Below are 14428 nucleotides of genomic sequence, written 5' to 3'. Positions count from 1 at the left end.
AAAGAGTAAACTTACTATAAAAGTAATCTTGTATTTAATTTTAAAGTTTTGAGATGTAATAATATCCCTGTTGTTGATGGAAAATGAAGAAAAGATTTTTTTGTTGTCAGCAAAAATAAGCGAAGTATTTGCGGGGGGGTGGTGGTTTAAATGCAATAGATTTGATATTAAGAGTTCAATATGAAGTGGTGAGATGATATATGATTATAAATAATTATTCTGTTAATAATAATTTTGTTCTGTTGTAGTTTGAAGATCCAATATATGGGAATAAGCATCCAGATTTTACAACATTCATTGCACCTGGTGCAATCTTAAGGTGAACTCTAAAATCAATGTTATCAATACAGTATAGCTTACAGATACACAGTTACATTACTCCCCAATGGCATAAGAATCATTTTTGTGATTGAATAACATCTAATGCTCTGAATGGTAAGTAGCAATAATAAACTCATGGCAAATCAATATGGATTGAATTCATAGTCAACATAAAATAATAAGTAATGCTTCCATTGATATATTATTACATCTGTAAAGATTTTTAAAAATGTCTCAAAATGCTTCACACAAGGGATGACTTTTGAAGTGCAGTGATTTTGTTAAAGAAAAGCAATAGAAAAATTGTTCCAATATGCTTGATATAATCCTGATTTTTGGTACTTTTTGACTTTGTAGTTTCTGTACTGGAATAGAAAATGTGGAGCTAACTCTCTATAGATGATAAATCCGGATTAGAGATTGAAAAGGAAAATTCAAGAATAATTATATAGACTTTTGACTGGTCTCTAAAGACTAGTTTCACTGACAGTAATTAGGAACAGAAATGCTTTGAGGGGAACTCCTCGGGTGATGTCATCCTAGCTCATTTACATGGTAGAAAAACCTCCAGAGATGAACATTTGGAAAATAAATACTGAAAATTTGTGGAGTGAACATATAGCCAAATGCTTATTGATAGTATTTACCCATATTATTCTCGCATACTTGCCTCATTTATAGCATGGGTTGTGAATCTTTGGAATTCTCCATCCCCGGAGAGCTGTGGATACTCAGCCATCGAGTATATTCAAGACAGAGATTGATAAATATTTGGGAACTAAGGGATATGGGGATAGTTCAGGAAGATGGAGCTGAGGTAGAAGATCAGCCATGATCTTGTTGAATGGTGGAGCAGGCTGGAAGGGCCAAATGGCCTACTCCAGCTCCTATGCCTTACGTTCCTATGGAGATACTTTCAGGTAACTCGGTCTATTCATTTCCTTCCCCCTAGCTTGTAAAACTGAGCTCTTCTTTATTATGCAGGGTAGCAGGGAGAAATCACCCATCCAAAATCATTGACCTCACCATCCTGACTACTCCCATCAGCCCCAAGCCCCCGCCCCTGCTGCCTAAACTGGAACTTTTCTGAAGCAGCTCTTGGGCCTCCACTTAAGATTAGGAAATACCCAAAATAATTAAAAAAAATGTTTTTAAAGACTACATGCTCCAACCAGTCTGTAGACAGCCTGCTAGTAAATGTACTTTTTAAATAAAATCATTTTATTTTGCCTATTAGAGGGCCTATCCACGGGTAGGTACTGTAAATTTTACTGCTCTTGCAGGAACAAGAGGCATTTGGGTTAGTGGCAGTCATGTATCTGAACTCCTACCACTACCAACCCCTGGTCCGGTTCAAATTCCTCCGTGGCCTCGCCCCTCCCTATCACTGTCACCTCCTCCAGCCCGATAACCAAATAACCAAATTTCCCTTTAAGCTGCGCAGCCGCGCAGCATACATAGAAACATAGAAAATAGGTGCAGGAGTAGGCCATTCAGCCCTTCAAGCCTGCACCGCCATTCAATGAGTTCATGGCTGAACATGCAACTTCAGTACCCCATTCCTGCTTTCTCGCCATACCCCTTGATCTCCCGAGTAGTAAGGACCTCATCTAACTCCTTTTTGAATATATTTAGTGAATTGGCCTCAACAACTTTCTGTGGTAGTCACCACTTTCTGGGTGAAGAAGTTTCTCCTCATCTCAGTCCTAAATCGCTTACCCCTTATCCTTAGACTGTGACCCAATCTGAAGCTCTCGCACAATCAGCTCACAGGTTTTTAAATGGGAGAAACTGCACACGCATGGTATTATGAATGGGCTGCACGGCCCCTTAAAGGGGCCACGCACACCTGCCCCCCCCAAAAAAAAAATTAATGGGAACTCGGCACTTCTCTAACTCTGGCCTCTTGCGTATCCCCCATTTTCTTTGCTCCACCATTGGTGGCCGTGCCTTCAGCTGGCTGAGCCCTAAGCTCTGCAATTCCCTCCCTAAACCTATCCATCTCTCTACCTCTCTCTCCTTCTTTGATGCCTCTTAAAGCCTACCTCTGTGACCAAGCTTTTGATCAATTGTCCCAATATCTCCTTATGTGATTCTGTGTCACATTTTGTTTGATAATTGCTCATGTGAAGCACCTTGGGATGTTTTACTATGTTAAAGGTGCTATATAAATACAAGTTTTTGTTGCTGTTAGTGTCAGAAATTTGAAGTCAGGTCAGGTTGTTTTCTGAATAACAGTACTACATTTGTATAGACCCCCACTGGAAAGGTGGGTTACAGTTCTTGTAGCAGACAACACACAAATTGAGCTGTTGCACCTGCTGCCAGTTTGATCAGAACACAACTGTTGAGGTGGTGAAGGTCTCCTACCTTTGAGGAAAAGCTTGCGATGCCTACGATAGACTGCATAGATGACAACGTTTTGATCGTAGAAACTTACAGCACAGAAAGTGGCCATTCGGCCCATCGTGTCCGTGCTGGCTCTTCAAAAGAGCAGTCGTGTTTAGTCCCACGTCCCTGCTCTTTGTCCGTATCCCTGTCAGTTCCCCACCCTCAAGTACCTGTCCAGCTCCCTTTTAAAATCATTTATGGAATCAGTTTCCACCTCCTTTTGAGAGAGCGTTCCAGATCCCGACATCTCTCTGAGTGAAGAACAATTCTCCCAATCTCCCCTCTAGATCTTTTGCCCATGATTTTAAATCTATAGCCGCTGGTTATTGACCCACTCACCAAAGGGAATAATTCTTCTCTATTTATTCTATCAAAACCTTTCATCATTTTGAAAACCTCTATTCGGTGACCTCTTAACCTTCTCTGTTCCAGGGAGAACAGTCCTAACTTTTCCAACCTCTCCCCTTAACTGAAGGCCCTCATCCCTGGTAACATCCTGTTAAACCTCCTCTGTACCCTTTCCTGAAGTGAGGTGCCCAGAATGATACAATGCTCCAGCTGAGGCCTAACCAATGATTTAGAAAGTTCTAGCATGATCTCTTTTCCAACCTGCTTTCCAGAACACTTCATTCAGAATTTAATTGCTGGAAGAGTGAGGAGGGTGTAGAGGGGCACCTGTGGCATGGAGTGACGGACAATGTAGATGTGCTCTTTGATTTTCTGATCATAGCCTTGCAATAGAGGGAGGTGAGGAGATGGGATGAGTGCCTTCCTGTGGAGAAAAAGGGAAAATTAGGTCAAAATCCTGAAACTCCCTCCCTAACAGCACTGTGAGAGCACCTTCACCACACGGACTGCAGCAGTTCAAGAAGGCGGCTCACCGCCACCTTCTCAAGGGCAATTGAGGATGGGCAATAAATGCCGGCCTTGCCAACAACATCAACATCCCATTAATGAATAAAAGAACATAGAAGTTGTCAGTGCAGAAACAGGCCATTCGGCCCATTATATCTGTGCCCTCTCTTTGCTAGAGCATTCTAAAACTAATCCCACTACCCTGTTCTCTCCCTGTACAAATTCATCTTTACTGTTGTTATGTATGCAATAAAGGTTCAAACTGAGTACTGTTTAACTAAGCAAGGTACAACATTGGCTCTGCTTTATTTAGGCCCAAAGTGCCTGACTCTCAAAATGGCTGGCCTTTTATACCTGAGCAGCACCATGTGCATGCTGCTCAGTGGCCTCCAACAATAACGCCATCTGGTGGCTACAAACAGAATGTACATTCATGACAATTGTCTTACTCATATTCTATGGGCCCGAATTTCATCGCCCAAAAATGCCGGTTATGCGGAAAAACTCAGGGACTGCCGACCTACTGCCCAACTACCCCCTGGCGGGAACTTCATCGGAGAAGTACTGCCAGCGGTATCCATACTGCACGACCATGGAAAAATTGGCAAAAATGCAAGTTTCATCCTTAGGATCCTGTAAGACCCTGTTACCGCCCGTCAGAAAAAGCGTTGTGAAAAAGGTGCTCTTACCACAATCTTGCACGGACGGTAAGCACAAAGGCGCAGATCCGTCTAGAACAGTACATCCTAGGTCACATTTAAATCGCTGCAGCAATATTTTTCCCTTAGAAAAAGATGATACATTGAAGTTAAAATGCTCCGTTGAAGGGCATGTGTGGGATAGAAAGTGGATATGAGCTCCCAATTACAGTAAAGGCTCCATGGATTTATGCTGTAAGGGTCTTGTCACAAGTGCATACACAAGAGATTTAGTCACACCCTGTAAGTCGTCAGAGGTGATGAGCTCATGTGAAAGTATATAGCCAATAATAAAACCCTGTAAGTTTCTCTTAGGTGCCAGGATTAGATCTTGACATGTGCTCAAATATGGAAGATGCAAATATATAAATATATATATTTACTGTTATAATTTGACTGAATAACATATAATGTTAGGGCTGGTGTTCGCCGATCTGTTACCTAAAAAAACTGTACACTCAAATGCCAACCATAATATCTGGCCTCCAAGTTCTGGAACTATCTATCATTCAAAGCCACCTATTCTGGATTGGTGACCCTTACTTGTCTTAGCTAAATGACCCATTAAAAAGTCACATCATAACTGTAAAACAACATTTTCTATCACATTGCACTACATTCCAAGGACATTTGTATGTTTCTCAGCACATACCCCACATTATCTAAACGTTAGACACTGACCAAGAGTGGGGAAAAAATGTTTCTGTATGGAATTGTACAACATTCAAAAGTGGCAGAACATTCAAACATGTCAAACAAAATATTTAATAGTACCTGTATTTCAAAAAACAGTACATTTAGCATCAAAAGGCAACATCTTAAACACCAACAACAGTAACAACATGAACTGTTATGCCTTGAATAAAGAGTTAGACTAGATACTGCAAGCTCAAAGTAAGGTGTGTCCGTAGTCCTTTATTACAGATCTCAGAGTGCCTCTCCAGCCTGAGGCCTCCTTATATACAGGTGCTCCCAAGGGATTGTGGATGCCTTGGGACTCCAGGGGTTAAGCCCTCTGGTGGTTAGACATGGTATTTACAGGTTTACATACATAACACTCCCCGCCCCCGCTGCCCCCCAAAGTCAGTAGTGTAACTATTTACAAGGTGAGTTGATCTGGGGCCTTCCTTTCCCTGGTTGATCGTCTCGGTGCAAATGCTGGTTTTGGTGAGTCGTTTGTTGGGCCCCTCGCTGGGCTGCTGTGCAACTGGCCTTGCTGGGCTGCTGGGGGTGGTGAGGGCTGCTGCGGCTGATGGGTTATGCTTCGTGGTCAACCGCTGGGTTGGTTGCCACTTGTGTGTGTGTGTGTGTGTGTGTGTGTGTTGGAGGGTCAAAAAAAGGTAGAGTCTATTGTGGGTTGTTATGGATAGTCCGTAAATCTGAGTTAGGTTTGGTCCAAGTGTTTCCTGCAGGTGAGTCCACTTGCGAGTTTGACCATACACACCCTACTCCCCTCTTTGGCCAAAACAGTGCCAGGAAGCCACTTGGGACCTTGTCCATAGTTCAATACAAATACAGGATCATTTATCTCAATTTCGCGTGACACATTTGCACGATCATGATATATATTCTGTTGAAGCCGCCTGCTCTCTACCTGTTCGTGTAGATCAGGGTGGACTAACGAGAGCCTTGTCTTAAGTGCCCTTTTCATGAGCAGTTCAGCGGGAGGGACCCCAGTGAGCGAGTGGGGTCTTGTGCGGTAATTAAGCAGGACTCGGGATAAGCGAGTGTGCAGTGAGCCTTCAGTTACCCTTTTCAAGCTCTGCTTGATTGTTTGAACTGCTCGTTCTGCCTGACCATTGGAGGCTGGTTTAAACAGGGCAGATGTGACATGTTTGATCCCATTGCGGGTCATGAACTCCTTGAACTCGGCACTGGTAAAGCACGGCCCATTGTCACTTACAAGGACATCAGGCAAGCCGTGCGTGGCAAACATGGCCCGCAGGTTTTCAATGGTGGCAGCGGACGTGCTTGCCGACATTATCACACATTCAATCCATTTGGTGTACACATCTACAACCACTAAGAACAATTTTCCTGCATAGTCGACATGGACCTTAGACTACGGTTTGGAGGGCCAGGACCATAAACTTAGTGGCGCCTCCCTGGGTGCATTGCTTAACTGTGAACATGTATTACATTTGTGCACGCAGGACTCTTAAAGTCTGCATCGATACCGGGCCACCACACTTGGGATTTGGCTATCGCTTTCATCATTACGATGCCTGGGTGGGTACTGTGGAGATCACTGATGAAGGTGACCCTGCCCTTTTTAGGCACCACTACCCGATTGCCCCATAGGAGGCAGTCTGCCTGTATAGACATTTCATCTTTGCGCACTGGTACGGCTTTATTTCTTCCTGTATCTCTAACAGGACACTAGACCAACTCCTGTGGAGCACACAGTTTTTTACTAAGGACAGTAAGGGGTCCTGGCTCGTCCAGGTTCTAATCTGTCGGCGGTAACAGGTGATTGCTCACTCTCGAATGTTTCCATTATCATATCTAAATCTGCAGGCTGTGCCATCTCCACCCCTGTGGTGGGCAGTGGCAGCCTACTGAGAGCATTGACACAGGTTTTTGTGCCTGGCCTGTGGCGGATGGCGTAGTTGTATGCGGACAACATGAGTGCCCATCTCTGGATGCTGGCCGATGCATTCGTATTTATCCCCTTATTTTCAGAAAAGAGGGATATAAGCGGCTTACGGTCGGTTTCCAATTCAAATTTGAGCCCGAACAGATATTGATGCATTTTCTTTACCCTGTAAACGCACGCTAACGCTTCTTTTTCGATCATGCTGTAGGCCCTCTCGGCCTTAGACAGATTTCTGGATGCATAAGCAACCAGTTGCAATTTCCGAAATTTATTAGCTTGTTGCAATACACACCCGACTCCGTACGATGACGCATCACATGCTAGTACCAAACGTTTACATGGATCGTACAACACAAGCAATTTGTTCGAACATAACAGCTTCCTAGCTTTCTCAAAGGCATTTTCTTGGCTTTTACCCCATACCCATTCATCTCCTTTACGCAGTAAAGTGTGCAGGGGTTCTAACAATGTGCTAAGACCCGGTAAGAAGTTACCAAAATAGTTCAGGAGTTCCCAAAACGACCGCAGCTCCGTCACGTTCTGTGGTCTCGGTGCGTTTTTGATTGCCTCCGTCTTCAAATCGGTGGGCCTGATGCCATCTGCCGTGATTCTTCTCCCCAGGAAGTCCACTTCAGGCACCAGGAAAACGCACTTCGAGCATTTTAGCCTGAGCCCCACATGATTAAGCCGACTAAGAACTTCCTCCAGGTTCTGCAGGTGCTCGACGGTGTCCCGACCTGTAACCAGGATGTCGTCCTGGAAGACCACGGTGTGCAGGACCGACTTCAGCAAGCTTTCCATGTTCCTCTGGAATATCGCCGCGGCCGATCGAATCCCAAACAGGCATCTGTTGTAAATGAAGAGACCTTTGTGCGTGTTGATGCAGGTGAGGCCTCTCGATGATTCCTCCAGCTCCTGCGTCATGTAGGCCGAGGTCAAGTCCAGCTTCGTGAACGTTATCCCTCCCGTTAGCTACGCAAATTGGTCGTCTGCCTTCGGTAGCGAGTATTAATCCTGCAGTGAGAAACGATTAATAGTTGCTTTGGAATCACCACAGATTCTGATGGTGCTGTCTCCCTTGAGGACTGGAACAATCGGACAGGCCCACTCGTTGAATTCGATCGGCGAAATTATGCCCTCTCGTTGCAGCCTGTCCAGCTCAATCTCCACCCTCTCTCATCATGTACGGTACCGCTCTCGCCTTGTGATGGATGGGTCGCGCCCCGGAATCAAATGGATCTGCACTTTTGCTCCTTGGAACTTCCCGATGCCTGGTTCGAACAGAGAGAGGAACTTGTTTAGGACCTGGGCACATGAGGTGTCGTCTGATACGTCCTTACTGTACAGTATAAATGCACACGAGACCCATGCTTGAGAGAAGGTCAGTCTGTGACCTGTCCTTTAATCCTGTAAAGTCCTGTCTCCTCAGTACAGGTTCACACGAGGCATGTAGTGAAGTCAAAGTCACTTTGGACCTGCACCTTTATTTCACGGCTCTGGAATGTTGTACTTGCCTGAGACCTGTCCTTATATACCTGTCTCTTGCAAGTGCACCCCTGGTGGTAAGGTATGCTGGTGGTTACAGGACATATCTTATTACAGTCATGTATAGCATGTTAGGATACAGTTATATATAATAATGTAAGATACATGACAATTCCTTAGTACTCAAGTGCAGGAAGTGGGTGGAGCTTCCCCTTTTATATCTGAAGGTCCACGTTAGGAGTGTCTCCCACAAGTTCACCACCTAATGGTCATTGTTCTCACAGTGTACAATTTAGGTCAGATTATACATGGGTTACATTGCTGGTTGAATACATGACATCACCTCCCCCCCCCCAAAGTCTTATTGGGATCACAGGTTGAGTCTCTCTGGTGGTTTGCGCTCTCTTGTAGAGCGCCTGAGTTGGGGCTCTGGTTGTTGGGCGCTGGCCTGAGTGTCTGCTGTTTGCGGTGCCTCAGGCCTGTCCGGACTGCCCACAGTGACTGGGCTCTCCTCCCTTTGGTTCCTGTGTTCGGTCACCTGTGGAGGAGTGAACTCTATATCGTGTTCTTCCTCTGCTTCTTCTATGGGGTTGCTGAACCTCCTTTTTGTTTGATCCACATGTTTGCGGCAGATTTGTCCATTGGTAAGTTTAACGACCAGAATCCTATTTCCCTCTTTGGCAATCACCGTGCCTGCGAGCCATTTGGGCCCTGCAGCGTAGTTGAGGATAAAAACAGGGTCATTTACATCAATACATCGCGCCCTCGCATTCCTGTCATGGTAGTCATATTGTGACTGGCGCCTGCTCTTGACAATTTCTTTCATGGTGGGGTGTATAAGGGATAACCGGGTTTTGAGCATCCTTTTCATTAGCAGCTCTGCGGGTGGAACCTCTGTGAGCGAGTGTGGTTGGGATCTGTAGGCCAACAGGAAGCGTGATAAGCGGCTTTGTAGGGAACCCCCTTGGAATCTGAGCATCCCCTGTTTGATTATCTGCACTGCTCGTTCTGCCTGGCCGTTTGAGGCCGGCTTGAACGGTGCCGTTCTGACATGGTTAATTCCATTGCCTGCCATGAAGTCCTGGAATTCAGTGCTTGTGAAGCACGGGCCATTGTCGCTGACCAAGATGTCCGGTAGACCGTGGGCGGCGAACATTGCCCGTAGACTTTCTACCGTGGCAGAGGATGTGCTTGAATTTAAAATGTCACACTCGATCCATTTGGAGTAGGCGTCTACTACAACGAAAAACATTTTTCCCATGAAAGGACCTGCGTAGTCCACATGGATGCGTGACCAAGGCTTGGCGGGCCATGGCCAGGGGCTAACGGGGGCTTCCCTGGGCGCATTGCCCAGCTGGGCACACGTGTTGCACCTGCGAACACAAAGTTCCAGATCTGTGTCTATCCCTGGCCACCAAACGTGTGACCTGGCAATTGCCTTCATCGTGACAATGCCCAGGTGCTCATTGTGGAGTTCTCTGATGAACACCTCTCTGCCCATCTGGTGCAGGACTACGCGGTTTCCCCACAGTAGGCAATCGGCCTGAATCGAGAGTTCATCCCTGCGCCCGTGAAATGGTTTAAATTCCTCAGGGCATGCCCTGTACGTGGCTGCCCAGTCCCCATTCAGGACACATTTCTTGACTAGAGACAATAGTGGGTCTCTATTCGTCCAGACTTTAATCTGACGGGCTGTCATGGGTGAGCCTTCGCTTCCGAAAGCTTCAACAACCATGACCATCTCAGCAGCATGCTCGGTAGCCCCCTCAGTGGTGGCTAGTGGGAGCCTGCTGAGTGCATCGGTGCAGTTTTCGGTGCCCGGTCTGTGCCGAATTGTGCAGTCGGCTAACGTGAGTGCCCACCTCTATATGTGGGCCGATGCGTTTGCATTTATGGCCTTGTTGTCGGCCGAAAGGGACGTTTGGAGTTTGTGATCTGTCTCCAGCTCAAATTTCCTGCCAAACAGTTATTGGTGCATTTTCTTTACCGCATATACACATGCGAGCGCCTCCTTTTCTACCATCCCGTAGCCCCTTTCTGCCTGGGACAGATTTCTGGAGGCATAAGCTACCGGCTGTAACTGACCCTTGGTATTGACATGCTGCAACACACACCTGACACCATAGGACAACACATCGCACGTTAACACAAGTTTCTTACATGGGTCATATAGCGTTAACAGATTGTTGGAACATAACAAATTGCGTGCTCTATTAAAAGCCCTTTCCTGGCTGTCCCCCCAGACCCATTCGCGACCTTTGCGTAGGAGCACGTGTAGCAGCTCTAGCAGCGTGCTCAATTTGGGAAGAAAGTTACCAAAATAGTTCAGGAGCCCCAGGAACGAACGCAGCTCCGTCGTGTTACAGGGTCTGGTGCTCTCGGGATCGCTTCCGTCTTGGACGCAGTAGGGCTGATCCCGTCTGCTGCTACCCTCATCCCCAAGAATTCTACCTCTGGAGCTAGGAAGACACACTTCGCCTTTTTCAGTCGCAGCCCTACCCGGTCCAGTCTGCGTAGCATCTCCTCCAGGTTGCGGAGGTGTTCTTCAATATCGTAACCTATGATGAGGACATTGTCCTGAAAAACCACCGTCCCTGGAATCGACTTGAGGAGGCTTTCCATATTTCGTTGGAAGATCGCGGCAGCCGAGCGAATCCCGAACGGACATCTGTTGTACTCAAACAACCCCTTGTGTGTCGTGATGGTGGTCAGCTTCTTCGACTCACTCGCCAGCTCCTGGGTCATGTAAGCTGAGGTCAGGTCCAATTTTGAAAAAAGTTTGCCATCGGATAGCGTCGCAAAGAGGCCCTCCGCTCTCGGTAGTGGGTACTGGTCTTGGAGTGACACCCAATTGATGGTGGCCTTGTAATCGCCAGATATCCTGACCGACCCATCCTTGAGCACCGGCACAATCGGGCTCGCCCAGTCACTGAATTCGACTGGCGAGATGATGCCTTCCCTCAACAGGCGGTCTAATTCGCCTTCTATCTTTTCCCGCATCACGTATGGCACCGTCCTGGCCTTGTGGTGTACTGGCCTGGCGTCCGGGTTTATGTGAATCACTACCTTGGCCCCCATGAAAGTGCCAATGTCGGGTTGAAATAATGAGTCAAATCTGTCCAGGATCTGTGAGCATGATACTCGCTCCACAGAGGAAATTGCATTGACATCGCCCCATTTCCAGTTCATGTCAGCAAGCCAACTCCTCCCCAGTAGTGCGGGACCGTCCCCCGGGACAACCCAGAGTGGCAACCTGTTCTCCGAATCTTTGTGGGTCACGACTACCATGGCGCTGCCTAGCACCGGAATGATCTCCTTTGTGTATGTCCGTAGCTGTGCCTCAATCGCCGATAATTTTGGCCTCCTGGCCTTGGACACCCACAACTTTTCGAACTGTTTGATACCCATCAGGAACTGGCCCCCGTGTCTAACTCCATTGATACCGGGATGCCATTGAGGAGCACTTTCATCATTATCGGTGGCATCCTGGTGTATGAACTGTATACGCGCTCCACATGAACTCGCTGAACTTCAGCTTCCAGCAATTTCCCTCAGCGTTCATTTCTGCAATTTCTGCAGGTATTTTGCTCATCTCTGCAAACTCCGGCTGAGTGTGTGCCTCCACGCCTCCAACATGAGCTGCTGTTGGAAACAAAAGGTCCCTTGCCAGTCGATCGTCCCTGACTGCCCCTGTGATTGTCCTTGAGTGCGCCATTAACAGGTGTTGATGGCCCCATTACTGGCCGCATTGTCCCTTGCAATGGCGTGAATCGCTGTTCAGCTTGCCATTGTCTCTGTCGAACTCCCCCTCTGGGTTCGACTACATGTTGGGGCATGCCCGATTGCCCTTGTCTGCCTGGAGAACTGTGCTGCTTTAACAATGTTGAATATCTGTCCCAACCATTCCTTAACACAGTACCTCTCGTCTGTTCTGCTAGTGGTCATGCTCGCGTGGTTTAAATCCCGGTTTCTCGTCGCCATTGATACGTCCTTACTGTACAGTATAAATGCACACGAGGCCCATGCTTGAGAGAAGGTCAGTCTGTGACCTGTCCTTTATTCCTTCGTACTCAAGTGCAGGAAGTGGGTGGAGCTTCCTCTTTTATATCTGAAGGTCCAGGTTAGGAGTGTCTCCCACAACTTCACCACCTAGTGGTCATTGTTCTCACAGTGTACAATTTAGGTCAGATTATACATGGGTTACATTGCTGATTGAATACATGACATCGTCAATGGACGAAAGTGCTTGGACGTCGTCCCAGTTCCAGCGTGTCTTTGCCAGCCAGCTCCTGCCGAACAGCGTGGGGCCATCGCCCGGTACCACCCAGAGTGGTAACTCGTGCACCGCTCCATCGTAGGAAACCTTTACGGTAGCACTGCCGATTACGGGAATATGTTCCTTTGTGTACGTTCTCAGTTTAGTATGAATGGAAGTCAGGACTGGCCTTGAGGCCTTGCTGCACCACAATTTATTGAAAGTCTTTTTACTCATTATGGACTGGCTTGCGTACGTGTCCAGCTCCATGGACACCGGGAGTTCATTTAATTCAACCTTCAGCATTATCGGGGGACACTTTGTGGTAAATGTGTGCACCCCATGGTCTGAGGCTCTGGTTCATCATGACCCACCGTGGATCTATCCTCCTCTGCATCATGGTGGTTTGCAGGAGGTGTCCCATTGTTCCACAGCCCTTGCAAACGTACCCATTGAAGCAGCATGAATGGAATCGATGATCAACCCCTTAGCGCCAACAAGGTGTTAATGGCCTTGTATTCACCACTCTTGATGGTGGGCTCTGAGTCATCTGCGGACGTGCAGCTGCAGGTGTGTAAGTCCTGCCATGTACATTTTGATTCGAAAACAACGTTAATTTGTCACAGTACTTGCAGCACTACTTTGCTTGGTATTGTCACTGGTGGCGATAAACGCCTGGGCTATCGCTATGACTTTACTCAAGGTTGGGGTCTCTACAGTCAAAAGTTTGCAAGTATTACTTCATGGCCAATGCCAAGTACAAAGAAGTCCCTGAGCACGTGCTCCAAGTGTCCTTCAAATTCGCAATGTCCTGCAAGGCGCCTTAGCTCGGCGATGTAGCTCACCACTTCCTGGCCTTCAGACCTCTTGTATGTGTAGCACCGATACCTCGCCATCACAACGCTTTCCTTCGGGTTTAGATGCTCCCAGACCAGTGTGTACAACTCATCATACGACTTGTCTGTGGGTTTCGCTGGAACGAGCAGATTTTTCATGAGGCCATACGTTGGTGCCCTGCAAACGGTGAGGAGAATCGCCCTTTGTTTGGCAGCCCTCCTTCCAGCTCATTGGCCACGAAGTATTGGTCGAGTCGCTCCACGAAGGTTTCCCAATCATCTCCCTCCAAAAATTTTTCCAGGATGCCCACGGTTCTCTGCATTGTTGTGGTGGGGTTCGTCATCTGTATCTCGTCGCCAGTTGTTATGTCTTGAATAAAGAGTCAGACTACATACTGCGAGCTCAAAGTAAGGTGTGACCGTAATCCTTTATTACAGATCTCAGAGTGCCTCTCCAGCCTGTGAGGCCTCCTTATATATAGGTGCTCCCAAGGGATTGTGAAGGGGATAAGCCCTCTGGTGGTTAGGCATGGTATTTACAGGTTTACATCCATAACATGAACAATATATACAAACATCACCAACACCCAACCCTCTACCCACTCCCAGCACCTCTCTTCCCCCCCTCCAAGTGAGCCCCATTCTCCTCTTGATGGGTTGCCCATCCCCATTGCGACCCACACCCCTGCCCTTCACCGCGTTGGTCCCAGCATGTGGTGCAGCAGTGCCCCTGGAACCCTGCTGTCGTGTTCATCGGGGAGAGAATGTAGGCGGTGAGGGCATCTCCAGACCCTCTGGTTCTGTCAGCCTGGCTGGAATGGAAGGGGGGGGGGGGTTCCATGCCATGGCCCGAGACCATTGATTGCCGCATGGCAGCGACAGAGCCAACGGTTCGCTGCATCGTGGTGATCAACAGCAACATAATGTTGGTATGCTGCTCAGCAAATGAGACGATGTTGGCAGCTATCCCAGCCATGGCTTGGAGGAGATC

The 14428-nt window shown here is 47.4% G+C and overlaps 1 protein-coding gene across 1 annotated transcript in view; it reads left to right on the top strand.

Moving 5' to 3' along the window:
- abch1 (ATP-binding cassette, sub-family H, member 1) overlaps nt 1–14428 on the top strand; it is a 132347-nt gene that overhangs the window by 70293 nt on the left and 47626 nt on the right. The window contains exon 16 of the mRNA XM_070890990.1: nt 249–319. Within this exon, the coding sequence (XP_070747091.1) occupies nt 249–319 (71 nt within the window). The remainder of the gene's footprint in view (nt 1–248; nt 320–14428) is intronic.

The sequence above is a fragment of the Pristiophorus japonicus genome, chromosome 9 (assembly GCF_044704955.1).
Source record: "Pristiophorus japonicus isolate sPriJap1 chromosome 9, sPriJap1.hap1, whole genome shotgun sequence".
NCBI lineage: Eukaryota > Metazoa > Chordata > Chondrichthyes > Pristiophoridae > Pristiophorus > Pristiophorus japonicus.
This window is presented reverse-complemented; position numbering and strand designations above follow the sequence as displayed.